Source organism: Phaseolus vulgaris, chromosome 9 (genome assembly GCF_000499845.2).
Source record: "Phaseolus vulgaris cultivar G19833 chromosome 9, P. vulgaris v2.0, whole genome shotgun sequence".
In the NCBI taxonomy this organism is placed as follows: Eukaryota; Viridiplantae; Streptophyta; class Magnoliopsida; order Fabales; family Fabaceae; genus Phaseolus; species Phaseolus vulgaris.
In genome coordinates this window covers 16,179,546-16,205,864 of record NC_023751.2, presented here as the reverse complement: position 1 = coordinate 16,205,864, position 26,319 = coordinate 16,179,546, and the positions used below count along the sequence as shown (strand labels likewise).

The window sequence follows — 26,319 nt, the reverse complement described above, 5'->3', positions numbered from 1 at the left end:
AAATTTAAAATTTAAATTTTGAATCTTAATTTTTGAATTTTAAATTTTAAATTATGAATTATGAATTATGGAGTAATTATAAACATAATTCAAAATTACAGTCGTCTTAAATTTGATTCTTAATTCACGGAGTAGTTTTGAAATAGTCATCTTTTTATCATCTCTCTCAACTTCAAAAATTAAGTGAGAGTCCTTTTTGAGTTATTCAACCAAACATTTTCTTTCAAATCTTATTTTTCTCCATTTCTTATTCAACTAAACACTTACGTCATCCAAAAACTTCTCTCCGCAACGTCATTAAACATGTAACTTTCTCAATTCACTTTGGATCTAAGAAATCAACCATTTCCCCAAAAGTGTAAGTGTGTGTAATGATGCAGTAAAGAAGAAGAAGAAAGTTTCATGTTTTCAACAAAAGAAACTCTTTAATTCTTCTTAGGTATGCATATTCTCTTCTTCACTTCACCTAACTTCTTTTTGAAACATGTCAATGTTGTGTGAGATGTCACAGAAGTGCCAAAAAGAAGTGACAAAAAGAAGCGGTAGTTGAATCTATATAAATGATTGGAAAGAGAAAGAAGAAGAAAACAAAAGATTGAACATATATGAAACGAAGAAAGTCGTGGAGACTCGTGAAGGAAACCGAAACAAGCATTGATTCATTCATCTGTCTAGGTTGGAGAAGACCAAAGTCACTCTCAATAAGAAGTTTAGTCTCTTACACTCCATGTACTCGGTGAATATAACCAAACAATAATAATGACTGTGCCGACATGTTCATTTATCATGGGTTGGAATGGGGAACTTCCACGAATGGAAACAAACTATGAATGTCGTGGATATAACTTCTCAAACTAGCATTGTGGGAGGAAGTGCTCTACGAGGTATTTGTCTATTAGAGTAGTTTATTAATCTTACATTGTATACTTTTTTTTTGTGTCTCTTAATTCATAACATTTTAGTTATGAGACTAGTTTTTTCAACACATGAAAGTGTAGTCATCAAGTGCTGCTTCTTCCTTTTTTTTTTTTTAATTTCTTGAAAAGATATTAGTAAATTATCTAATTCTATTTTATAACATCTAATAACATTTAATTTATTATTGAGTTATTCCATCATTATAAATTAATAATTAATTTAAAATTTAAAATACTTAGTAGTTAAAATCTTATAGTTAATATTATATATTAATTTAAAAATTATTTTATAAATATTTATTGATAATATAAATTATTTTAAATAGTATTAATTTTTTAATTTATAAAATAATATCTAACTTAATTAATATAATATTTAATTATTTTTATCTTTAAATTAATTATTATTTAACTTTTTTTATGAAAAAATTGTTGACAAAAATTAAATAGTAAATCAACAATGGTAAAACCGAGAAGCTTGTCATCCTCATAAAGAGGAGTTTATGTGACCAGTGGTACAAATACTTCACCAGATCTCTTCTTCAAATGAAACGGGCTGAGATCATGTTCTTCAAATTTCTCCATCAAACAAAAATAACTCTATCGTTTCAATCCCAACTTAATTTTTCTCAGTTGAAAGTAATTTAATTTATAAACTAATTATTCTAATTTCCTTGAAACCAAAGTTAACTACATCAAGTTGATGATTTGGATAATCACTAATATAAAAATGTCTTTACACAATAGTTTTTAAAGGATGATTTTATAATCATAATCTATGTATATATAGTTTATAATTTTTAATTATAGATTATGGTTACACAATTATATTTTCTATTAATTATTATAGGCAATATTTATGTAAATAATTGTTGTTTATAATTTAGGTGATCCTAAAATATTTTTTTCAATTTTTTTTTCTTTGTTATTGTTGATAATCCAATAATTGGTATTGTCTATGAGACAAGAAAAGAAATTCAAAAAGATAAAGAAATGAATACTAAGTTTGATGTTGAGAAATTTTTTAGAGCGAATGACTTAGGGTTGTGGAAATTCAAGATGGTGGATAGAGGTCTAATAAAGGAACAAAGGTTGTAGAAGAGTTCAAAATCTTCAATAGTGACGCACAACAGTGGCGACGAGTAGAACATGAACAACAATTTTGAAGTTAGGAACCCACTCATTCAAAATTGAAAATGGAGAAAAACCCATCAAGAAACACACAAAAATATGAAAAATAACATAAAAAATAATAAGGAAGACACATTACAAGGAATGAGAGTAGTGAGAGTAAAGAGAGGTCGGAAAGAAGACATTAATGAGAATCGCGAAGAAAAAAGCCTAAAAGACAAAATGACTTAGTGAAAAATAAAAAAATCATATAGATGATAATTATAACCTAATAATTGTATTTTTATGGTAGACACATGTATAGACAACGATTGTCTAAAAAATCATAATTTATAATAGTCATTATGGACAACAATTGTTTTTTCAAACCGTAATTTATATGTTATATTTTAAAATAGACAACTATTATAATTAGAATTATAATTAGGACTGGACAAAAAATCAACTTTTGTAATTTGCTTTATTTCTGAACTGCTCTAATCCATTAAAAATCTATTTATTTAAATCCAGTTTTTAGTTTGATCCTCATTTTATTATATTTTTTAGAGAAGATATCCATTTTGTTTATAAGGATCTTAAAAATTAAAAAAATTCAGATTTTCAATCCAAATATTTAAAATTAATCTCTCTCTATTACCGGTACCCAAATCATCTTTCTATACTTTCTCTCATTTGTGGTTTTCTCTCTCTCCTCCACCTCTTATTCACTTTCTTTTTAAAGTTTTAGTTGTTCTCTCTCTCTTGGTTCCACCTCTCTCTCAATCTCCTGCACCTCTTATTCACTTTTTCTAATTTTAGTTAGTGTAACTCACACACATTATTATGCAATCAAGTTTTATACATTTGTTTTATAATTTTATTTATCCAATATTTTGTACATAATAAATTAATATAATATTTTCAAAGTTTAATTAAAGTATTATAGGTAGGTATATTTTAATGTTAAGAATTTATATATTATGTTATCTTTAATTTTTTTAGTTTTATTAAATTATAACTTTATTATATTTTCTTAATAGTTATATAATATTCTAATTTTTTTACATATTATTATATTAATATTATGTTAATTTTTTTTAAGAAAACATAAATTTTGATTTAAAATACAATTTATTTATTTTTTTATAAAAATATGGATTTTTATTTAAAATCCAATCCAAATATATGAATTTGGATATCCAAATTTTTTTTATTAAAAATATGAATCCAAAATCCAATCCATTAGTATAGATAATCTATACGTTGATTTATTTTCAAATTGTCATATGGTGTTTTTGTAACAAAACTCTCACTACCGGTGTCTGTACATGTGTAGAAACTTTTTTTTTCACTAGTGAACATTGAATTCAGTTTTTAAGCTGTGATCAAATTTGTAAAAAAAATATGATTAAAATAGAATATTTGGTTGGCAATAGTCAGTCAATTTTTTGAACAAATAAGAGTATAAATATTTTGTGGCAATTGTTAGAACAAAAAAATTAACTAATATGAACAAAAGTATCCATGATTCTGCTACCAAAAATAAATAAAAAATGATGCAATGGTGCCGTGATTAAAGTTGGGCCAATGAAATACACAGCACAGGTTGTGAGGTGGCTTATATCCGAATAGGTGTATGAATATGAATATGAGAAGTAAAAAGGAAGAAGTGCAAAATGCAATGTTATTAGTCTCTGATTTGTCCCCATCAGATACAACAAGACAAAGAAACACACACTTGCATTGCACAAACAAACTATTCAGAGATAGTTTGGTTAGAACATGTGAACAAGGTAACTGGGTCATCAACTTTTTGAGATAATTATTAAGTAATGCATGTTGATAAGAAGAAAAAGTTAAGTTGCAAATAAACAAATAGGTAGCAGTAACCTTTCCTTTGAACTGAGAGAAAGTGAGGGTTAACCTGCTTTTCTAACACCACCCATAAAGCATCTATGTTACTATGTTCCTAACTTTTTCCTTTGGGTCGGTGCTTGTCCCATTCAAACTCCATTACTTTAACAACACCTTCCTCCTTAAGAAACCCACTTTTTTAAATTGCTTAACACACCCCCCTTCCTCACTTTTTTTACTTTCTATTTCCCAATGCTCATTTCCTTACTACTTCTTGCAAAAGTCACCTCAACCCACACACAACACAACTGCCTTTAATGCTTTTCCAAAAGTAAAGTCGCACTTCCTTTTCTTCGTTTTGGACCGCAATTTTATTGGCTCATTACACTATTATACTGCCATTAACACTTTTACCACATTTTCATCTTTCTCTTTTCCTTACACACATTTTTATATTGCAACACAAACCATTCTTAACAATCAATTTATCTTTTAACACTTTCATTTTTCAATAAACAAATATTCATATTCTTAGAGATCATATGCACGTATATATTTAATAGTATATAAATGAGTGTAAACTTTATTTTATAAGTCGATTTTATAATATTGAATAATAATAAAAAATTCACTTCTTAATATTATATTAAAACCATTTAGAGTCTATCTTAACGAGAATTTATTCTATGTACATTTCATAGTATACAAATTAGTATAAATTTTATAAGCTGGTTTTATAAGATTTAATTAGACTTATTTATTTCTTAATATGATATTATAATTATTTAAAATTTGTTTTCGTCGTAGTAAAAACTTGTTTAACTTATCAAGTTACTTGTTATCGAACCATATATATATATAGTTAAACTTACACACCAGTTGACATGAAACAAGTGTGCTGGAGATTCTACATTGATTAGAATTGTAAATATTTTATAACATGTAAGGAAGTACAACCTCACATTATAAATTAATTTTATGAAATTGAAGTAGAGTTAAAATTCTTTATTATTAATAATATTATTTTAACTTTGGTATGATTAAGATTATGACTTACAACTGTGGTAAATATTGTTTAAATGTTTACATTCCGTAATAGGTCACACCAACTACTTCATTATTAAGTGCTTCCTGAATAGACATGCTTTATAAATTATATTCAGTTCATGAAACACAAAGAACAAAAGCTATGATGCGCGTGCTTTTGCAGATTGCGATTTCATCCATATTATATAAAATATATCAAAGTTTTGGTATTGACTTTATTATTTCATCATAATGTATGCAAAATTATTATTTGATAATAATTTAAAATATTGCAAAAGTTGGTTTACAACATATTTTAATTTCTATATTATATGTATAGAGAGAAAGAATATTGGGTGTGTGTGCATTTCTCTTTCTACTCCCTGTTTTAGACAAGAGTAGTAGGTGCAAGTTGTGCATAACATAACATTTCTCCTTTGCCATTTTCACACAATGAAATTCCATGGCCACTTGTTGCTCATCAAAGTCAAACCGCCCTCAACAAGCCATCAATAAATTTACAAGTACAAATTTCTCATTATTACTCCATTAGCCACCCAAAATTAATTTTTTTTATTTTTTATTTGTTTCTGGACGTCAATATACTCTCATTTCGTTCAAGAGTTGAGGTCAATGGCAGTTTATATACTCTTTTCTTCCTCAACTTACGAAAACATTTTTTTAAATAAAATAAAACAGAATACCAATATTCAAAACGGATAATACCTCAAATGCAGTGTTAACTCTATCATAATTCACATAAATATTATTAAAAAACAATCTATTTATATAAATGTGAAAGACAACAACATAAAAAGCGTCCCATTATTATTCTTTACAAAAGTCATCATAGTTCATTTCGAATTTTCAAGTTTGGACTGGTGAATCCTATTCCTACCCTACACCCTTTATTCCCTCTCTATTAAAAAACGAAATAAAAAATTTAATGTAGTATAGTTTTATAAATACCACAATTTGTTTAAACAGTTCAAAATAATCCTATATTAATAATATTGTTAGAGAAAAGTATACAACAACAAGATTGATGAATTTATCACGCATATATTAATTTTTTTATAATATAATGTTATAATCCTATAGGGACCCAAATCTAAAGGCTGTACACAAGAAATAAAGTAGAAATATAATTTAGCCCCACCTGTAATTTTCACCATGCCACGTGTCAGTATAGAACTCTTCCTGATTCTGGATAGACGGTCCAGATTCGATTCTAGAAAAATCCCTAGTCACCGTTGAAACACGTAATTACACGTGACTGATTAGGTCACTTTCGTGATTTCATCACCAAAAAAAACTTTCTGGTACGTTTCAATGTCAAGTGCCGCCCAATCTTTTTTTTTTTCCTTTCTTTTTTTTAATGAAAATTTGTGTATTGATATTGGGTTTCTATTTATACCCCTGAAGCTGCTACTCTCATTCCCTTTTCCCTCCCAATTCTCTCTCCTACTGTTAACGCTTTCTCTCCGGCCACGTTCTGGCTGCGTCTCAACAATCTCTCTCGCCGTCGTCGGTTTTCTCCGGCCACGGCTGCTTCCGACGGATGACGACGACGGAGTCCGATCTCGATAATGACTTTCCTAATCTCGATGAGCTCCGGTATCTGAACCTCGCCGGAACCGATGTCTTCGCCGCGTTCCAAAACCTATTACCGGTCAGTCTTCTCTCTCTCTCTCTCTCTCTCACACACACACACACACACACACACAACGAAAAACACCGTCGCGCCATCTTTTGCCGTGGAAAACTCAAAACCTCTTACCGTTCTCCCTATCAAGTAGTCTGCGTGCGCCTAACGCCTCCTTAACCGTAATAACAGAAAGACTGAACGTATCGATAAACAGAAACTAATAATAATTATGTGTTTCTTTTTCACACAAGAATTGAATTGAAATCGAGATATGTTTAATTAAATTTATCTTGTAGTTGAATTCATTATAGTTTGTTAGTCTACAAATCCTTAGGAGAAGTGAAAGATGTTTAAAGATGTTTAGAGAAATAGTGTTGTGGCTGGCACTGATTATTGTGAAGTGATTTGTGAAGTGATTTGTGAAGGTGAAAGGAAAGTTACTTTCTCCAAAAAAGGAAAAGAAAAAAAAAACAGTGGGAGGTATGAGTGGGTGAGTGAAGGTGGAGGCAGTGAAGTTGTTCGTGAAGAAGACATAGTGATGTGGACTGCATCATTCTTGGGTTGTGTTTAGAACTTGTGTGAACGCAGGACTTTGATATTGCGCTTTCTTTTTTAATTTTGTTTCTTGTCTTTCTTCCTTCGGAGTGGGTCCCATCCCATGCTGTTCTTTCTATTTGCAACTGCCCTGTGTGCACCCACAGTATCACAAGCCAATCGTGTCACTGCTCATTATAAATTTATTTTGTAAATAATTTTACCTGTCTAATCGTGTATGTATCTTCTTTTGCTTGTCAATTAGTTTTTCATCAACATTTTAAAAAATTTCAAAAAGAAAAGTAACGATTGAATAACCTATTTCGCAGATAGAGTTCTAGCTCAGTTCAATGATTAGTATTACAATAGCGGCCACGACTTTCCTTAATGCATCAATCCAAAAAATCTATTATTATTATTATTGGGTAATATTGTTTCGTGCATAATTGTATAATAGTTCATGCTTAAGGGAGTGTATAAAACAAGTGATATAACGAACATGAATAAAGAATAACTGTAAGAAAATTATTGAAACATTTTATAACTAGATTTAGTTCTGTTGTTTTATAGAACTAGTTTTACCTCCGCCCGCAGATTAAAAAGAAAACAACACTGTGGAAAAGCTTTCTATAAAGTGACGAGGCAATTACCAAAAACAAATGTACCATAAAAAGTGACGAATCAAACAACAATAACACGAAACTATTTTTAATCCAAATGCGGTAGGTGGTTTTCATGGTTTTAAATTAATATTCCAAGTTTGTTAATATTTGTTGTCTATTCAAGTGGACTGTCATGAAAATTGTTCGGTTCATAAATAATATTTTACAAATACATAAAGAAAAACCCTTGTTTTTTTTTTTTTTAACTTTTTGTCTACATTAAAATTATATGCTAAACCTTTTACATATTTGTAATCGCTTCTCAACTTTTTTCTTGGAACTCTTTTTGCCTAATTTAATATTATATGATACTATCAAATTATTCTGTGATTAAAAGCTTGTACCATTGGCCTAAATTTGCGCCTGGCGCCATGAAATATTTCATAATCAATAAATTAAAAAGAATTGAAATCCATGGGTTACAAGTCTCTGGCAAATAGCAATAACGTATATTCTAGTTTTGGTCAAGTGGCAAATAGGAATAACACGATCTACCACTCTATGTTTGGTTGGTGCAGAAGCCTTCATATGTTTCTATTTTGACGGATACTTGTAAAAAATAATACTGCATTTTCTAAAGAAATATGTTTCAAGTAAAAATGTTTAACCCTTTATATCAATATATGTACTGGTATGGCCGATCCACAGGCTGACGCTGACGTGGTTCGGTCTTCCTGACCGAGATGATCGGACTTGATCGATCGACACATATAATCATTAACACTCAAACCAAAGTCAGTGAAACTAAATTATCATTAAGAAGAAGTAGGTAATACATTAGTGTGATCTATTAGAGTCATTAAACAAGTAATTAATACAAAGATATTTTATACATAAAAACACTAGACTTATTAAACAAGTAATTAATACAAAGATATTTTATACATAAAAACACTTAAGTAACCGTGCATCAATTTAAATATTTTAAGTTTTAACAAAATTTTCAGATTTGTTTTAGTAAAATCCAATCAAGTCTAATGATCATTGGTTCATGTACTAAGTTGGAGGAGTTAGTGAAGTTTCGTACGTGTGAAACTCAACTAAGTTGAGAAGCAAGTTAGAAAAGTTAACCCCTTGTCTCGACTTCATTTTGAAAAATTAACCTTTATATCATAATTTGTTTAGACTTTAGATTAGCTTTGAAAACATCTTTAATTACTGCTTTCAAATAGTGGAAATTGTAAAAAAAATAAAAAAAAAATTAATGCATGATGGATCGTATTAGTAAAAAACATATATGTAGTTCAATTACTCGACCACAATCAACTTAATGTATATCTGGTTGACAAGTTCCTAAATATTAAACTAAAAAATCACAAATAATTAAATGAAATACTTTCTTCATTTTTTTAATATAATGGCGTCATATTTTTCTTCAAAAACACAAGTACAAAGATAGATTTCTTTATAAATCTTTGATATTATTGCCTCTATCTCAGTGGACCCCGTTTGAACCTGTGAGTTATTGGAATACTGCTTTTTTAGTTCCCTGTGGCATATTTTTGGTGCATGTGCTCCATTGCTGTTTTGCATGTAAAGAAGAAAAAGAATAAAAAAAAGTCTGCCAGGACAAAGTGATAAAAAAAAGGAAAAAGATAGTTTTAGTGTCTAAAATGATGTACAAAAATCCAGCTAGCTTAACCATATCCTTTTGTAATTGCAGGATGCTATCACTTCATTTTCAACTTGTGGACTAACAGACCCTTTTTCTTCACAAAACCTAACTCCCAAGCATTCTACCATCACTGCTACAATTGATTCCCGGTCTTCCATTTGTGGGACTGCTACTGGTATGAGCACTACATAGCCATTATTTCTTGCATGTCAGGAGCCATTCATCTTACCCATTTATTATTAATCCTTAACTCATAATATTTAGAGTAATATTATGTTTACAACATTTTCTCGTTTATCTCTCTTGTATATTATTCCTTAAATATCATAATTATAGAGAGAAATACAAACAAAAAATATTTATAAATTATTGCATTAATTATATGTCTATTATGTCTCGTTAAATTATAGTTTAATTATGGAATTTAACATTTTGGATTGAATTGAAACTGGGCAGTTGGTAGTCCAGTGTCAGCTAATAAACCAGAGGGCTGGAAGAATGATATGAAAGGAGCCACAAGTGGCTCTTCTGAGCCATCTGATGAAGATGGTCCTTGTGAACAGAGCACAAATGCAGTTGAATTGAAACGTCTTAGAAGGTAAGTCAAATTATAAAACCTACTTATTTAGATAAGTCCTCACTAGAGAAGGAAATAAATAAGTTGAATTAAAAAAGATAAACTGATTATATACTCTTTTTCCCTCCTAAGTGTCAATGAAAGAGTTTATCTTAAATACAATCTTGGATGATTTTAAACGTCACTGAGATTCTAAATTTAATTATGATTTTTAGGAAGGTTTCTAATCGCAATTCTGCCAGAAGGTCAAGAAGAAGAAAACAAGCGCAGTTGGCTGACTTAGAGTCGCAGGTATTTGATAAGTCTTCAACTAGGGAAATAAATTAGTAATGATATTAAAACAATGGAACGTTACAAGCTTTAACATCAATCTCTTTCGTTTTTTTAAGAAGTTAAGAATCAATATTTGATATAAGATGCACGAGAAATACTGATTTTGTTTTCCTTTGAATTTTGGTTTCTTAGGTTGAAAAACTGAAAGTGGAAAACGCAACCCTATACAAGCAGTTCAATGATGCTAGTCAACATTTTCGTGAGGCTGACACGAACAACCGGGTGCTGAAATCAGACGTAGAAGCTTTGAGAGCTAAGGTATTAGGTTGATGGAAGCTTATTAATATAGTTTTTTCAGTGTGGGTTGAGGGAAAACATGTTAATAGAATTTGAAATCTGTGTATACTCTTATAGGTGAAGTTAGCAGAGGACATGGTGACTAGAGGCTCTTTCACTACGTTAAACAATCAGCTTCTTCCTACACAGTGTCAAATGAGCACACCCCCGCCACTGAACACTACTAATCTGCGCCGCATGGCGCATGTTTCGCCAACCATCACTGTGCATGGAAATGACGGCGCATACAATGGCGCCACAGTTTGTGGACAGAATTCAGACCTTGGAAACTTGGACATGAGTTTCAACGACATGAACAATGTGAACGGAGTTATGAGCGATGGCATGAGTTGTGGGAGTATTTGGCCACCTTATTAGACTCTCTAGTACACTCCAAGTAGATTCAACTTTATGTTTTACGTCTTGTCTTGTTAGATTAGCAGGGTATGTTATTGTGTCTTTGCTTTATTTCTCTTTAATGATGCCTGTTTAAAATGGTGTCTTTCTTTCTTTTGTTGTATCTAGTTTTGTATAAAAGGATTTGGTTGCTTTATCCATTTTCTCTTGTTGTAATTGTATAAAAACAAATATCTCACTTGGCTATCGTCCAATATACCACATATTAATCCCATCTGATAAGGTACCATGTCACTCACAAGCTGCCCACTTGTGGGAAAGGATCCTCTCCATTTCACATTTCTTTCATTCCATAAGTCACTTAAAAAAATAATACATAAATGATTGTTAATTTAAATCTTAAATAAATAAAATTTGATATAATTAAGTTTGCTTCTAAGTTTAATGGATTCTTATGAAGAAGTAGTGTAAACTCAAGAAAACTCGTTCATTATAGCCACCGATCATAGAATCAATGAAGCTAGAATTGCTAGCTTGGAAAGAAAAGAACTTGTTCCTAGGCAATGCAACAGCTCATGATGGAATATTCCTTTCTATCTAGCCTATGCTTCATGTATGTCCTTTTTTAAAATGTGAAAAGACAAACCCCAATGTTCTTTTCAATGAACTTGGTCATTCTATTAAAATGGTTTCGGCTAGTTAGGATCTAGAACTCTTCTTGGATTAGAGGGTGTGAGGAATAGAAAAGTTGAGGGTGTGGAGAGTGGAAGTGTGAAGATTTGAGAAGAAAGTGTGAACAAAATTTGAGAATGGCTTCATCCTGGGTGTTGAACTCTACCACAAATGCTCCAAACCGGTTCAGAAAATCCTTTAAGGATTCTCTCTGCCTTTGCTTTATCTCAAATAGGTCGAAAGGGAGAAGGGGTGGAGTCTGATTGGCAATAAATTGTTCCCTGAACAAAGTAGAGAACAAATGAAGTTATGTTTCCATCTGAAAGGCCAATGAACTAGCGCAGTTCCCGTAAATGTACCCATGAGTAACTTACAGTGCATGGCGTTCGTGCCCCCCGAGATCAACATCTGGGCATGGAAGGCCCTTTGGGTCTTTTGTACCTGTAAATGTAATTTTGGGAGTCACGAAGTTTGTTGGGACAACAACTTCTATGATTGCTTGTGAGAAGGGTGATAGCTGTCGTTCTAGCGTAGACTTGTCTAACACTAGAGAGATGATAGTATAATTGTGGACAAATGTCCCCAAGTCGTCTCCCAACGAATCCAATAGTAAAATCAGTTGATCAGGGTTTAAAATCTATCTGCAGGCAATAAAAGTTAGCAATAACAATAAAGATAAAAAGGGGGTTTGAGATAGTTGTGCAAAAAATATAAAAGAGATTAAAATAGCAAATAAAAAGCAGTTGATCCCTAGTTCTTCCACCATTGAATTCTTCACAGGTTCTCTAAAGATTAATCTTTTCTCAATCCTTCAACAGAGCTAAACCAGATTGAACATGCGCCGATCTGATTCAACTGAAACTCACCAGTAAAGCATGCGTCTACTAGTTTAATCAATACCCACTTTGTTCCATGCGTATACTCCATGGGAGTGCTTACCTCCTCTCCCTTGAATCATGCGCCCAAGAAATTAATTAGAACAATGCGAACTAACTAAGAAACCAAAGTTTAAGATAAGGAAGACTCTCAATCATGCGTTCAAGTACAACCTCTCACAAAAACCAGTTTTCCAGGAGATTAAACAATAAAAACAACTGCTATAGAGAATTAAAAATCGAAACTTTTATTGAACAAAACCTCAGAACTCAATGGGAAATTACAAAAGAATCAACCAAAAAGGTTTAGCCTTCCATGTGGAGGCAAAACAAAAGAATTACTAAGAAGAAAATAAACTAAGAAAACCCTATGAAGCTCTCCCTTTTCTCCTTGATGCTTGTGTCATTTTATAGGCTTTTCTGTTCCAAGGATCTTAGGAAAATATTGCAGTATAGATTTTGTAAACAGTTTCCACTTTCCATAATTCTTTTTATTTTGCAGAAGATTTGCTTCCAATTCTGTTTCTGGAATCTTGTAGCTTTTATTTTCTCTTTCTTCTCCTCAGAATATTTTTTCTGTTTTGGTTCAAGAAGCAACTTGGACTTTTGCATATTTGGCCCATTCGCAAAGGTAGATGCTTCCTCCGGATAATTTACTCTAAAAACACAAAATTAACAATAATAATAGTTAAGGCCCAAATAAACCTAATTATAAAAATATTAATTAAAACAATGGATTTATTTATTATTATAGTCCAATAGTCTATGATTAAGGCTATTGTGTGTGAATAAATATATGCTCATCAAATACCCCCACACTTATCCTTTTGCACTCCCGGGCAAAACATTCTAAGGTTTAAAAAGAAAAGAAAAACAGTGCAAATAACAAATAGCAAATTCTAAGAATGCATAATGACAAACATGATATAATTTCAAGAAATCAAGAAATCAAGAAAAATGTGAATGGAAATTCCTATATTTTAATATACAAGCAGTTAATTGAATCAAAATTGACAAAACTTCACTGGACACTCTCCTACTCTCAAGTTTAGGGTTTGTATTTACAGTCAGCACCCATGCAGACAAACACTACCATATGCTTAGCAAGACTCTAATATTCATAACAATCGAAAAAACATGCAATCAAAGATCAAGAGGTCTTCATAAGGGATGTAATTAGGCTAAGGTAAAGGTAGGTAAAAGGGGGAAAATAGGCTTAAAACCATAGAAAAACAAAGGAGCAATGGAGGATAGGTCTAAAAACAAGTGTAAGTATTTATGACAATTCAACTCCTCTTTTTATTTCAAGATTTAATTCAATGTATTAGAGGATCCACTCTTATTTTCTTTATTTTGCTTTGCATTTCTTTCTCTTGTTGTATTCCTTTTTTTCTACCTTTTTTTTCTTTAAAACTGAAGAGGTAAATTATGAAAATGAGATACACCCCACACTTATTCAAAAACCTATTCCCAAATAATTTCAAAGCTCCTTTATCTAGGGACAATTTGGAATAATTTCAAATAATTTGGAAGATATAATTTGCCCTATTTGCATGGAAGTTCCACATAATTGTGTACTTCTACGGTGTTCATCGGATGTATCTCATCCTTTTTTATGTAACACAAGTGAGTTACATTTAAATTGCTTTGAACGTTTTAAACGAAAAAAACGTCGGATGCAAATTCCATGAATAGTGAATCAGTGGACGAGAAGAAACATAGTTGTGATGAGGAGCATTGTACTCTTATAGGAAGCTACTCTTAGCTACAAACACATGTTCAACTGGAGCACCGCAATGCTTTAGACCAGATTGATGATGTAAGGAACAGTTTTTTACGCTACGACATAAGTTGGGGATTCATCATCTTCACCTACCAACTTGAAACTTGAGAGGTGGGTGCAAATGAAATAATAATTATCAAATTATACGTAATTATTGTACGCAATTTTATACAATTAATTTAATAACAATAGAATCTCATTATTAGTGGATTCCTATCTAATTAGCTTGTAATTTGGATGGATGTCGTCCTTTTCTATGTAATACAAGTGAGTTACATTCAAATTGCTTTGAACGTTCTAAACGAACAAAGACGTCGGATGTAAATTACATGAATAGTAAGTCAGCAGATGAGAAGAAACGTAATTGTAGTTGTGATGAGGAGCATTGTACTTTTATTGGAAGCTACTATGAACTACAAACACATGCTCAATTGGACCACCACAATGTTTTAGACCAGATTGATGACGTAAGAAACAATTTTTGACGCTACAACACAAATTGGAGGTTCATGATCTTCACCTACCAATTTGAAGTATGTATTAAGAAAATAATAATTATCAAATTAGAATCTACTAGTGAGTTCCTAACACATTATTTTTAAGAATTAATAATTAAAGTTATATTTAATAAATATTATTAAATTAATTAAGTTACTTTGAGTGTAACTTAATACTAATATAAACTAACGGGAACACGTAAGCTTAGAAAATGATTAGTAACTTTTATTATTATTATTATTTTATGAAAGTTTGGTGGAACACATACTGCTTCCATCCTATTATCTTAGTCTTTTTTTCATAAAAATTTGCCTTTAATAAAATTATTTTTAAACTTTCTGGTATTTTTCAAGTTTTAAGAAAATATCAATATCTCATAAATTTATTTTAAATTTTCTTTAAAATAAAATTTTAAAGGTACTAGTAAAATAAATTATATGTATCTTTCTAAATGCAATCTATATTTTTATAATTATAATAATTGTCCTTTCCTAAGGGTTGAGCTAACTACTTGCTTATTAATGTTCCTGGTTCAATGTGTTAATTCATTAAATGAATGATTAAAGTCTATTCAGTTTTAGTTTTTAAATCAATTTCTTTTACTACTATAATTAATGAAATTTATTATAACGCTTAATTTATATTAAATTTTTAACAGTTTTAAGTAACATGAATTTTATTTATGTATCACTTCCAAATTATGTAATAATAACACACTGACCTCATTCTTAAATATTAGTTGAAAATTAAAAAAAAAGTTCAATGCCAAAACATAATTTTAATATTTTTATTTAAGATGAATTATAAATTATAATAAGTTAAATAGTATTAAAGAGTAACAATTATTATTTATTACTTTTATAATGTTGTTTTTCATTTACTAATAGGTTCAAATCTCAACAAAAAATTTGGTCTATAAAATTCGTCAGGTAAAAACCATTAGAGATTTAACAATAATTAAATATTAGGCTAAATTTAATTAATTTTCTAAAAATGAGAATTTGATTGACCATTGACGTGAAAAAGACTAAGATGACTTATTCCACAAACTATGAAAACAAAAATCACAAGACACAATTAATCCTAGATTGAATAACATGTTCAAATCTCGCGTAAGAGATATTAGACAATTAAAAAAAATTAAATCAATTTATACATAAATTAATTTTGTAAAACTTATGTATTATCTTCTTTAAAAACTTATTTATTACCCTGTTAAACTAATTTAATTTTTTAATATACATATATATATATATATATATATAACTTTTTATTCTATGAAATTAATAATAAATGAAAATTCATTTGATCATAATAATTCTTAAAGCTTTTGCTAGGTAAACTTTCTTACATGTTTTTAAGTGTATAGCAATATGTCACATCAACCTCAAAAACTATAAAAAAAAATTAATCTAAAATGGTGAACTCTTAAAATTTAAACTGAATCTTATATATTGTTTCAGATATTTATTATTTTAAATTCATATATTTTGAATTAAAAAAAAATTGAGGTCATAATAAATTTTAAAAACAAATTTATTGTACTAATTTTTTGTTAACATTAAAATAAATACAACAATAAATATTGAAAACAAAGAATAATACATAACATAAAATAACAAATTAATTTTGATTACAACTTTTTAAAGCAATACTAGCTCATCTTTTAAAGTTCATATGATATAGTTAATTATTTAATCATAACAATGTTTATAATTATAAATCATTCATCTTGAATAATTATGTTATACAACATGGTCCACAAATACAATAGTTATTAATTAAAATTGAGTATATTCCACACTTTCAGGAAAGTAGGCAATGCACAATTTGTTCATGAATTTCTTCACAACATTATTTCATCACCATTCTTCCTTGCCTTCATTTACTAGACTTGGTAGCTTCTTATGTTTTCGTCTATTATTAAGTCTTCTACTACATATCTTATTATTATTATTATTATCTATCAATTATCTTCTAAACTTGGTTGTTCTATATCTTCATATTACTTTGAATTGTTTGGATCCAAAAAGCTTAAAAAAAATCAACAAATAAATTGAATAAATAACAACTAGTATCCGAATTTAAGTATATTCCACATTTTCAATAAATTAATTAATACACAATTTATTTATGACCTTCTTCACCACCTTGTTTCATCACTATTCTTCCATGTCTTGATTTACTAGACTTGGTAGCTTCTTATTGTGTTTGACAGTTAATAAATCTTCTACAGTATTTCTTTTTATTATTATCTATTTTCTTCTAAAATTGGTCATTATATCTCTTCATATTATATTCACATTATTTTGAATTGTTTGGATCCAGAAAGATTAAAAAGAACTCAATAAATAAATTGAATAGGTAAAACTCGGGTTGAAATATAATATTTTTTAAATTTAACAATTGTTACACCATTTTGAGAAACACAACATTTATAAATTCTAAAATTTACTACCACATTTCAAACTTGTAACTCAAGCATACTTTTGTCTGAACATTCTTCATAATATATTATGATTTGTTTAGTTGTCTAGTCGTTTCATTTATGTGTGTATCACATAAAATTTCACTTCCCTCATTTTAGTTATAGCATGGCATTGTTGGCTTATACCTTTTTATTTTGGCTGATCTTTCAAAGTGAGATCTTGAAATTATATAATTTAATGTCTAATAATTTTACCTTAAGAATTAATAATTTTACACGAAAAGAATAAAAAAAACTCAAGAACTGTGACGGTGACCCACAAAAAAGGTGGTTTCATCTGCTGTCAAACCCGCCATGAAAAATGCTCTTATTGTAGTTGTACGAAACTAACACAAGTCACATAAGCATCGCATACCAAAAGATTCTAACAATCATCCCACAGTTCAAGCCGGTAAAAAAGCGATAATCTAGCAGCACACATGTATTTTTATGATAATAAGGTTAGGCAACTGGCAATGCCACCAAACCCATTTAAACGTTCAAAGCAACCGGGAGAGGTTTCCCAGAATTTAGTTTAACAAAATAAAACGAAACATATGATAAGTTAGTCACCACTAAGAAGAAAACACAGCAACAATGAATGTGACAAAGGAGTAAAATAACAAGAGAGCTCATGACATTATCTTGGCAGACCTAACATAAAGACTGTCGACAACTTTCCCAATATTGGAAATGGTCTCTAAAGTTGCAGGGTATATAGCATCAGTCTTGGGATCGTCAAATATGACAAGGCATCCAGCACCTTGATCCAATGTTCCAGCAAACTTCTTGTCCAAAATCATCTGAGACAACTTCCGCTCCACATGATCAACGGGAAGTTCAATAAGTTCAGCAATATGTGCAATCTCAACCCTTGAGAAAGGCTCAATCAATCTGCAGAGATTCTGCTCCAGTAAGGTATCGTACAAGGATGAAAGGTGCCTGTGGACAATTGGGTCTTCCTCCAACTGTGCCTTGTAGTCCCTCAAAGCAGTTTCAAACAACCTAAGGGAGCGCTTAGAATGTGCATCAGCAACAGCTTTCATAGCATCCAAGTCAGGCCCAAGATATTGCAGTCCTGCTTTAGAGGAAATAATTCCCCCTACGTCATCAGCTTGATTCACCATGATCTTACACAACAACATATATTTCAGGCTAAAGACAGCCTTGGGGTCATCAAGAGCATTGAATGATTCAAAAGCTTCAAAGAAATAGCTATAAGCAGTTTTATAATCCTTCTCCTCCGCATGAAGTATTCCACTCTGCAGATCTATGGCACCTTGTTGAGCTGGAGGCACATAAATAGCATTTGCAGCTGTTCTTGCAGCGGTGAGAGCAGCTTTTGCCTTAGGAAGGTTTCTTAAGGAGAAATGCAGCTTGCTCTCCAGCAAATCTATGTCTACAAGAAGAAGTTTATCATCTAGTCTCCTAACCTCTTTGACCAAGCTAGAAAGAAGAGTCAAAGCTTCAGAATACTCCTTATTTTCCATCAAAAGTGCCGCAAGTCTTGCCTCCACTCGTTGCCTCAGAAAAGTACGCTTTTCAGCACGAGTCCATTGCACCATTTCCTTACAGAGTGCAATCTGTAGATCAGACGTTCCTGGTATTTTAGCAACTGAGTCAATTATTCCTCTAACAATCTTTGCAGTTTTTGCCTTGGGTATCAATGAGAAAAATGGCCTCAACTGAGTGAGAAGGCTGCGCAGATCCTCTCCCCTATTCTCTTCCGCGAGATGCTTAGTGAGGAGTGTGATTGCTTGCTCTTTCATTCGCAGAGCATCTGGTGAAGAAGAAGGATCATCAAGTACCCGATAAAGAATGGAGATGGCCTCAGTTGGCTTTGCGGCCTCATTTGCCAGAGCAATTGACTCGGTAGTGGCAGGAAGATGAGAGGAAGACATTGCTCCTGCTTTGAGAAACCTCTACAAGAAAACATTAGTAAATGCAGAGGACAATTCAAAACTAGGAACTTCACATTACTATCAATTAATTGGTGAGTGGAAATCATTAATTCATTCTGTCGAATTAGCATTGAAAAAAATAGGAAGATACAATAATAGTATGTAATAAAATAGCAACAGTTGCTCCTAGTAAAAACAGTTTTGAGCAAATAAGTTAGAAGCAAACACGTAGACCTCTTCAATTCCAATGTTTAACAATTGGTTGGTCAATGGCAGTTTTAAAGATAATGAAGTTTAGGCTCAATTATGTCTGTAAAATGAATAAGTTATGATTTTCATCCCCATAAGATAACACCTACTATGGTGTCGAGATTGGTACCTCCAAATAATATTCTAAATCCCATTCATTTACTTTAAACTGAATATTAGGGACAAACAGTACTGATTTCTTTAAGCCTAAACTTTATTAGGGTATAAATGCACTAATGAAGGGATATTCGTGAAAAATCATCACAGAAGATCATCCCAGATTTAACAACCCAAAAAAAATAATGAAAAGCTTGATGCTGGATGAAAACAACCTTGGATAACTAGTATTATCTTAGAATGAAATATTCTATCTTGATTTTAAGAAAAATTTGTCTTCCCCAATATTGTACTGTAGTGGCCCCAGTCCTCTTATGCCACTTTCAGATTGAAGCTCTAACTCATAGTTTCATGGAGAACATAATCACTAAAAGCTGAGACTCAAAATAACACTCCCTATGAAATCACAACCTCACTTTAACATTGCTAATTCTCATAACCCACTGAGTTCTCCAACCAACTCTCACTTCAACACTGCTAACATTGATTCTCATATCCCAAGTAAGTCTCCGGACTCCCAAAAAGACTATGCAATAACTGATGCACAGAGTTCATAGCTACAACGAACCTTCGTAGTCTGCATGCAACTCATCCTCTATAAAAAAAAATTGCGGCTATCTCTCTCCTCACGAGTCATAATCCAAAACCTATCTATTGGAACATACACTATTTTAATCAAAGATGAATGAAAATATAATTTTGACGCAACCATAAATAATCGTACATAGAGAAAGCAGAAAATAAAAATTTTCAACTTACATAAAAATCGTGTTCATAAATCGGCATACATAAGAGCAATAATTGAAAGCAAATAAGATTTGGAAATCAAATCTGAAAAAGAAAAAAAGAGGGATCAAGGAACGAAACACCGTTACCTTATCGGGCGCACCGTAGAATTCCTTTGTTGCAGAGGCTATGAGAGAATTAAGATTGCGCAGATTGGTTTGGGAAAAAATAGAAGGGTGCCAACCCTAAGAGAGAGTAGAAGAGGAAAAAACGACGACCCAGGGAGAAAGCAATGTCGGTCACTGTACACAATTCAAAACTTTAAATGCACCGAGTGAGATGGGCTACCAAAGTTAAAAATTGGGCTTAAGCCCAGAATATTAAAAATAAAAAATAAAGGAGTCAAGTTATCATCTTTTGCTGTTTGGATTTATTTAAAGTTTCGATTTGATTTTTGTTTTTAAAATTTAAATTTATTTAGTACTGAATTATTATCTATACCTATATAAAGAAGATTTTTCACAATTGTTTTCCTATTTTATGATTACTTAATATTTTATTTTATTAATTTATTTTGATTATTTAAATATTTTATAATTTTAGAAGTTAATAAAACAGTTTTTTAATTTTAAAATTTTATTTTATTTGTTCTCACTTAATTTACAGTGAAGAAATTGTTACGTTAATTCTAATTTGTTTTCAATACCAAAAGAGTAAAAAGATTGGTTAATTTTCTGTTTTAAATTGATATTCTTATTTATTAAATAAGTAGTTTTTTAATTTTAAAATTTTATTTTATTTGTTTTCTCTAAACTGGCAGGAAAGTCTCCTATTTAAAACCAGAAGCAGTTTTGAATGTAGAGAAGTTTTTTAATTTTTTTTCTCTTATTTTATCTCTCCTTCCTCAACTCTTTTGAAACCATATCTCTCATACATATAAATACACATGAATTTATATTTAAATAAATATATTTATACCTTTATACCTATATATAAAGGGATTCCCCACTTTAATTGCTCTAAATTGTTTTTCTATTTTATTCTTGTTTAATATTTTGTTTTATTAATTTATTTTGGTTATTTGGACATTTTATAATTTTAGAAGTTAATAAAACAATTTTTTAATTTTATTTTATTTGTTCTCACTTAACTGATAGAATAGTGGAGAGTGGAGAGATGGGTGCAAGAGGGTGGAGAGATGGGTGCAAGAAGGTGGAAAGATTCGTTACTTTTCTATTTTAAACTGATATTCTTCTTTATTAAATAAGCAGATTTTTAATTTTAAAATTTTATTTTATTTTTTCTCACTTAATTGATAGGAAAGTTGAAAGATTGATAAGTTTTATTAAAAAAGAGTGGAGAGGGGTGAAATGTGAGTTTATGAATGATTACTTTTTTTAGGCAAAGAGTGATATATAAGAATACTGTGAGAGATAAAGAATATAAAAACATCTTAAAAACTGTTGTCTGGTGCTATTTGATATTCTTTCTGGTGCAAATTCAACAAATTCAATTCTAGTGCGTTTTCTTTCACATTTCTCAAGCACAAGAGGAACAACAGAAACTCTAACAATGAGTCAAAAAGCAAAGTGAGTGAATACGGAGAGGAAGAAATCGAGAAGTACCAAGCTGTGATGCACCAATGCGTGAGCAAACGCCTTCACTGTTGACCCTTCCAACATATGCAAGCGCACACAAGCTTCCTTGGCTGCTACTACCGTCGTGTCTTACGCCTCCTCAATGCCTCCAAAATCCTAATTTAAAATTCTGAAACTGTGTATTGTTCTTCCTCTTCACATTTCATCACCGTCACTTCACCATGTATTTCGTCTCTTCAATGCTTCAAAAACCCTTATTTTGAGATTGTGAAACTGTATTGCTAATTTTCTTCATATTTAAATAATGGTTAGATACTAATTTAAAAACTATTTTATATATTTTTATTAATAATAGAAATTACTTTAAATACTAATATATTTTTTTTTATAAATTGATCTCTAATTTAATTAAATAATAATTCGTTATTTTAATCTCTAAAATTAATTTATATTTAATTTTTTTTAGTGACAACATATAAAAATTATATACCCGTATCATAATTATAACTCGATTATTCTTATTTTGATCTTAATTGTATTTACAATCATCATTAAGAGTCTCATACAATAATGATTATAAGTCTTTATTGAAAAAATATCTTATTTTTATAGATGAACCCAATATAATGATTAAAGGAGGTTTTTAGTTGTCCATTAAAACTCCCTTTTGCATAAAATTAAATATGGTAATTCACAACCATTTATCAAGAAAGTAGAACATAAATAAAGAGTACAACAAGTAGCACAAAATAGAATTTGCCACTTGCCTCTAGTTGAACGGCTAATTAACATAATATAATAAATTATATAATAAATTCAATAAACCTAAGATAAATTATAAAATATCTTAAAATGATATTTCACAACAAAAAAATCATGAAATAAAAACAAAAAATAATTAGTTGCTATAGTGATTAAAATAGAGACCACTTTTGAGACTATTTTTTTTTTGTTTCTAAATTAATTTTATTATTGTTAAATGGTTTCTAAATTGTTATCTAATTAACAACAAAGTTTTTGCTACCAAATTTAGAATCTAAATAACTGGTACTTAAAACCTTAGTAGATAATTAAATATCAATTTAGAAATTATTTAACAATAATATAAACTAATTTAAAAACCAACAATTTTGTTAGTTTATAAAATGATATTTAATTTAACTAATTATTTTTTTTCTAAAATTAGTTTCTATTTCTTGATTTTCTTGTAGTGTTTAAATATAAAAATTAATATAAATTAGTTTTTATTTCATTTTCTTCTAGTGTTTAAAAATTTGACTTATAATATAAAATTAATATTTATTTATATACTATAATTTTGATTATATTTTTAGTTAATATAAAATCTTAATATAGTCTCTCACATTGTAAATTCAAGACTCAGTAATTATCAAAAAGATATATAATAAATTCAATAAACGTAAGATAAATTCTAATAATATCTTAAAATGATATTTAAACATAATACAATGCAATCTACAATGAGTTTTTTTGTTTTGTTTTTCTATTTCTCTAAATAGATACAAATAAATATGAAAAACATTATATTAACACTCTTATACCCTTCTCATACTGATTAGTGTTAGTTGGAGTGATAGAATAATGAATTAAAGAATAAGGAAGTATACTTGAACCATTATAGGAGAAAATAATGCAATACTATATGGTTTTGCAAAAGCACAAAGTAAATCGAAATCCGACATAGTAGTTAAACTACATATGATTTGCATTATCCCAAACCCACATTATTGAACACAGTCAAAATCCCTTGGAATACCATCTTAGAAGGGTAGAAGCAGAAGATGCAACATGTTTTTAATCATTTTATTACAAAGAGTAACTTCAATTTACTTAACTCAGTTAACTTCTACATTTGATCAGTTCATACAAAATGTCTATTTTCATTTACGTCCATTTTTCCCTTGGAACTAACCACAAAGTCAAGATTGTAAAGCACTGGAACCATGGTGAGAGAGCACAAGAAGACCAAGACAGGGCCAAATATCCAAAGCAGAAGAGGAAGTGCAGCGTAGAAGAGTCTGTTTCCAACAGTGTTTAGAAGGAAGCCTTTCTCCAATATCTCATTCACATATTCAGGAGTCACTAAGGACATGGGGTCCTGTGGGGTGTTGATGAGGATGTTCACTTGGTTTATGAACCTTATGGACAAGGAGTGGCAGAAGAATGAGAAGAGGAAAATGGAGAGCAAAGTCACATATTTTAGTGATATCATGAACTCTCCATGCCCCCCATAAACTGTGTCCTCAAGTGGCTTTTTCACACTGTAGGTGCTGCTTATGATTGCTGCTAAGCCTGAGCATAGGAGAATAGAGGTTGTGGCCATTAGGGTTGCACCCATGATTGTGTTCCTAAGTGATTGAACAGCTAGGATGTTTTTTTTGTCGTTGTCCTGCCACAAGTTAATCATTCTTGAATTATTGTCATGCGTGTGTGCTCATTCTATGAATTGGGTCACAATTCAGTGTACCATAAAACTAGTGGAAGAAAATAATGACCATGACCCTTAGTTTTTAAGTGAAACTGTACTTGGTAATGAAAAGTGCAAAGCTAGACATGCACTTTGTTCATGCACTAAAATGAGTTTTCTACATGTGTAGCCATTTGCAAATGCGATTAATCATAGATACTTGGCAAAACTTTGATGGGGATATAAGACACGCCAATTTTGGAAAAAAGTCAAAAAGTATCACAAAATATATTTCATTATTATCTTTGCAGGATGAAGACTCACACCTTGTTACTGATTTATTTATTTGGTGCACTTATTAAGGACATAACCTATTGGTAATAACCATTAAAGTCTGAAGAAACACGAGTGGAGATTGAAGAATATACCCATAACATTCATGAACCATTTTTAAAAAGATGCCTCTGAAATCTTTTGGGTAGATTGATAGAAATAGTCTATGATTAAAACAAACAAGAAAAAGATGAAAATACGTGGTAAAAATATTTATTTACTAATTGAGAATAGATAATAAAATAGTTTATGAAATTCTAAATAAGGGTAAAAATTTGAATATAAAAGCTAAAATTAAAAAGTGTGATCGACAGATTTGAAATGTCACAAGTCTTGCTTTCTTTTTTAATATACTTAACATGTAGATTTGCATGCACATTATCTACGTCTCGTTCCAAAGCATTTTGCATTGCATGAATATAAGAACAATCTTGCTTTGTTTATCTAGTAAGAACATCAGTAAGTTAAGAAAAAAATCTTAGTGGGAAAGGAAAACAAAATACTTTCACTTTTAATCACTTCATTATTCTCTTCTTATTCGAAGTGAAAATCCTAATACTAGTTTGCTAATAACCTACTAAAAGAACGTTCATCAAGTGCTAAGAAAAAGACAAGTACACACAATTTTAGATATTTAGTTTTACATTGAACAAAACATGAATTTTGATCCATATTGGTTCTGTGATCAATTTAACACAATTTTAGATCATTTTTGTTTTACATAAGTTATGAACTTCCAAAGTTGGAAGAGGTAAATTAAGATACCTTCATTATGGCAGCAACCCAATTGCGTCTTCCACTAGCATTGATGCCAATGATAGTTGTGTGTGGATGAGTTCGAACAGTGTGCCAGAGCCAGAAATGGTAGCCAAAGCTCATAAGAAATCCTAAGGGCACCAATATCACATCCAAATAACACTTCTTCCATTCCATACCTAGCTATCGTCTTCTTCAAATCCCTTGTGCTTGAAAACAAATCACTCTCTATTGAACTTTGGCAAGCATGGTTTATATACAGATGAAGAAAGGATGAATGTGGACTTATTTGAGAACTCAATTCAATCTGTACCTGAGTTAAAAAAGAATAAACCTACTTTTCTCATTAATTTACAAACATTAGCCTAATATATATTACATGTGGGGTTCTTTTGCACAGCTTTTAGCACCCATTACATGTGTTTTTCTTTTCTTTTTTCTATCTTCCAATTAGCTACACCCATTTTCTACTTCCCTACTTCCTATATACATATAGTTTGATTTAAAGTAAGTGACGTATGAATAATTGGATATTATCTGGTGGAGAAAATTACGTAAACCACATCTATTTGAGAACCTATTATAATAATATTTTAAATTTAAAAATAAAATAAATATAATTAAAATATTAATTTCTTAGATTATTAATGATTTTTTTTTATTATTTACAGTCTATCTCGAAAATTTTCTCAAAACTTCTTTTAATGCTGTTTGATTTTGATGTATTAATGAACTTTCAAATTGCACATACAATTATAGTTTGAAGGATTAGTGATATAAATTTGACTGATAAAATAATTTTAAATGGATTTAAAAGATTGTAAACAGTCAAAAGTATATTGTTTTAAAAAAAAAATTAGATTTTTTTTTTCAATCAAGTGATTTTTGGTAATTTTAATAAGTTTTTTATGATTTAATAATATTACATTTATAATATATTTATATTTATAATGATAAAAAATTTATAATACAGTTTTTAGGTATGTGATTATGTAATTTATTTATTG

At 30.1% G+C, this 26,319-nt stretch overlaps 3 protein-coding genes across 4 annotated transcripts; 1 reads left to right on the top strand and 2 right to left on the bottom strand.

Annotated features, from left to right (window-relative positions):
- The first annotated feature begins 6,278 nt into the window (after positions 1-6,278).
- On the top strand, positions 6,279-11,183 carry LOC137821175 (basic leucine zipper 9-like). Its single transcript, XM_068625643.1, has 6 exons — positions 6,279-6,579; positions 9,415-9,541; positions 9,823-9,964; positions 10,159-10,234; positions 10,409-10,534; positions 10,631-11,183. The coding sequence occupies exons 1-6, from the start codon at positions 6,469-6,471 to the stop codon at positions 10,928-10,930; spliced, it is 882 nt and encodes a 293-aa protein (XP_068481744.1). The 5' UTR covers positions 6,279-6,468; the 3' UTR covers positions 10,931-11,183.
- A 6,450-nt stretch (positions 11,184-17,633) lies between these two features.
- On the bottom strand, positions 17,634-20,526 carry LOC137821173 (26S proteasome non-ATPase regulatory subunit 11 homolog). Of its 2 annotated transcripts, none has more exons than XM_068625642.1 (2): positions 20,347-20,526; positions 17,634-19,126 (listed from the first exon to the last, which is right to left on the bottom strand). In XM_068625642.1, exon 2 carries the CDS (start codon positions 19,103-19,105, stop codon positions 17,837-17,839), a length of 1,269 nt encoding a protein of 422 aa, XP_068481743.1. In that variant the 5' UTR covers positions 19,106-19,126; positions 20,347-20,526; the 3' UTR covers positions 17,634-17,836. The 2 variants fall into 2 exon arrangements, with proteins under 2 accessions (XP_068481743.1, XP_068481742.1); XM_068625641.1 differs by having other exon boundaries at positions 17,634-19,110.
- Positions 20,527-23,587: 3,061 nt separating this feature from the next.
- On the bottom strand, positions 23,588-25,573 carry LOC137822911 (uncharacterized). Its single transcript, XM_068627936.1, has 2 exons — positions 25,322-25,573; positions 23,588-24,205 (listed from the first exon to the last, which is right to left on the bottom strand). The coding sequence occupies exons 1-2, from the start codon at positions 25,487-25,489 to the stop codon at positions 23,678-23,680; spliced, it is 696 nt and encodes a 231-aa protein (XP_068484037.1). The 5' UTR covers positions 25,490-25,573; the 3' UTR covers positions 23,588-23,677.
- Positions 25,574-26,319: the final 746 nt, after the last annotated feature.

What these genes read in the sequence shown, in the direction of transcription:
- LOC137821173 (XM_068625642.1), bottom strand. Translation starts at nt 19,105, where the DNA reads ATGTCTTCCTCTCATCTTCCTGCCACTACCGAGTCAATTGCTCTGGCA.
- LOC137822911 (XM_068627936.1), bottom strand. Translation starts at nt 25,489, where the DNA reads ATGGAATGGAAGAAGTGTTATTTGGATGTGATATTGGTGCCCTTAGGA. An exon ending in GGGTTGCTGCCATAATGAAG is followed by an intron (nt 24,206 to 25,321) that starts GTATCTTAATTT and finishes AACTTGTGGCAG; the next exon opens with GACAACGACAAAAAAAACAT.
- LOC137821175 (XM_068625643.1), top strand. Translation starts at nt 6,469, where the DNA reads ATGACGACGACGGAGTCCGATCTCGATAATGACTTTCCTAATCTCGAT. An exon ending in CGTTCCAAAACCTATTACCG is followed by an intron (nt 6,580 to 9,414) that starts GTCAGTCTTCTC and finishes TTGTAATTGCAG; the next exon opens with GATGCTATCACTTCATTTTC. An exon ending in GAATTGAAACGTCTTAGAAG is followed by an intron (nt 9,965 to 10,158) that starts GTAAGTCAAATT and finishes TATGATTTTTAG; the next exon opens with GAAGGTTTCTAATCGCAATT.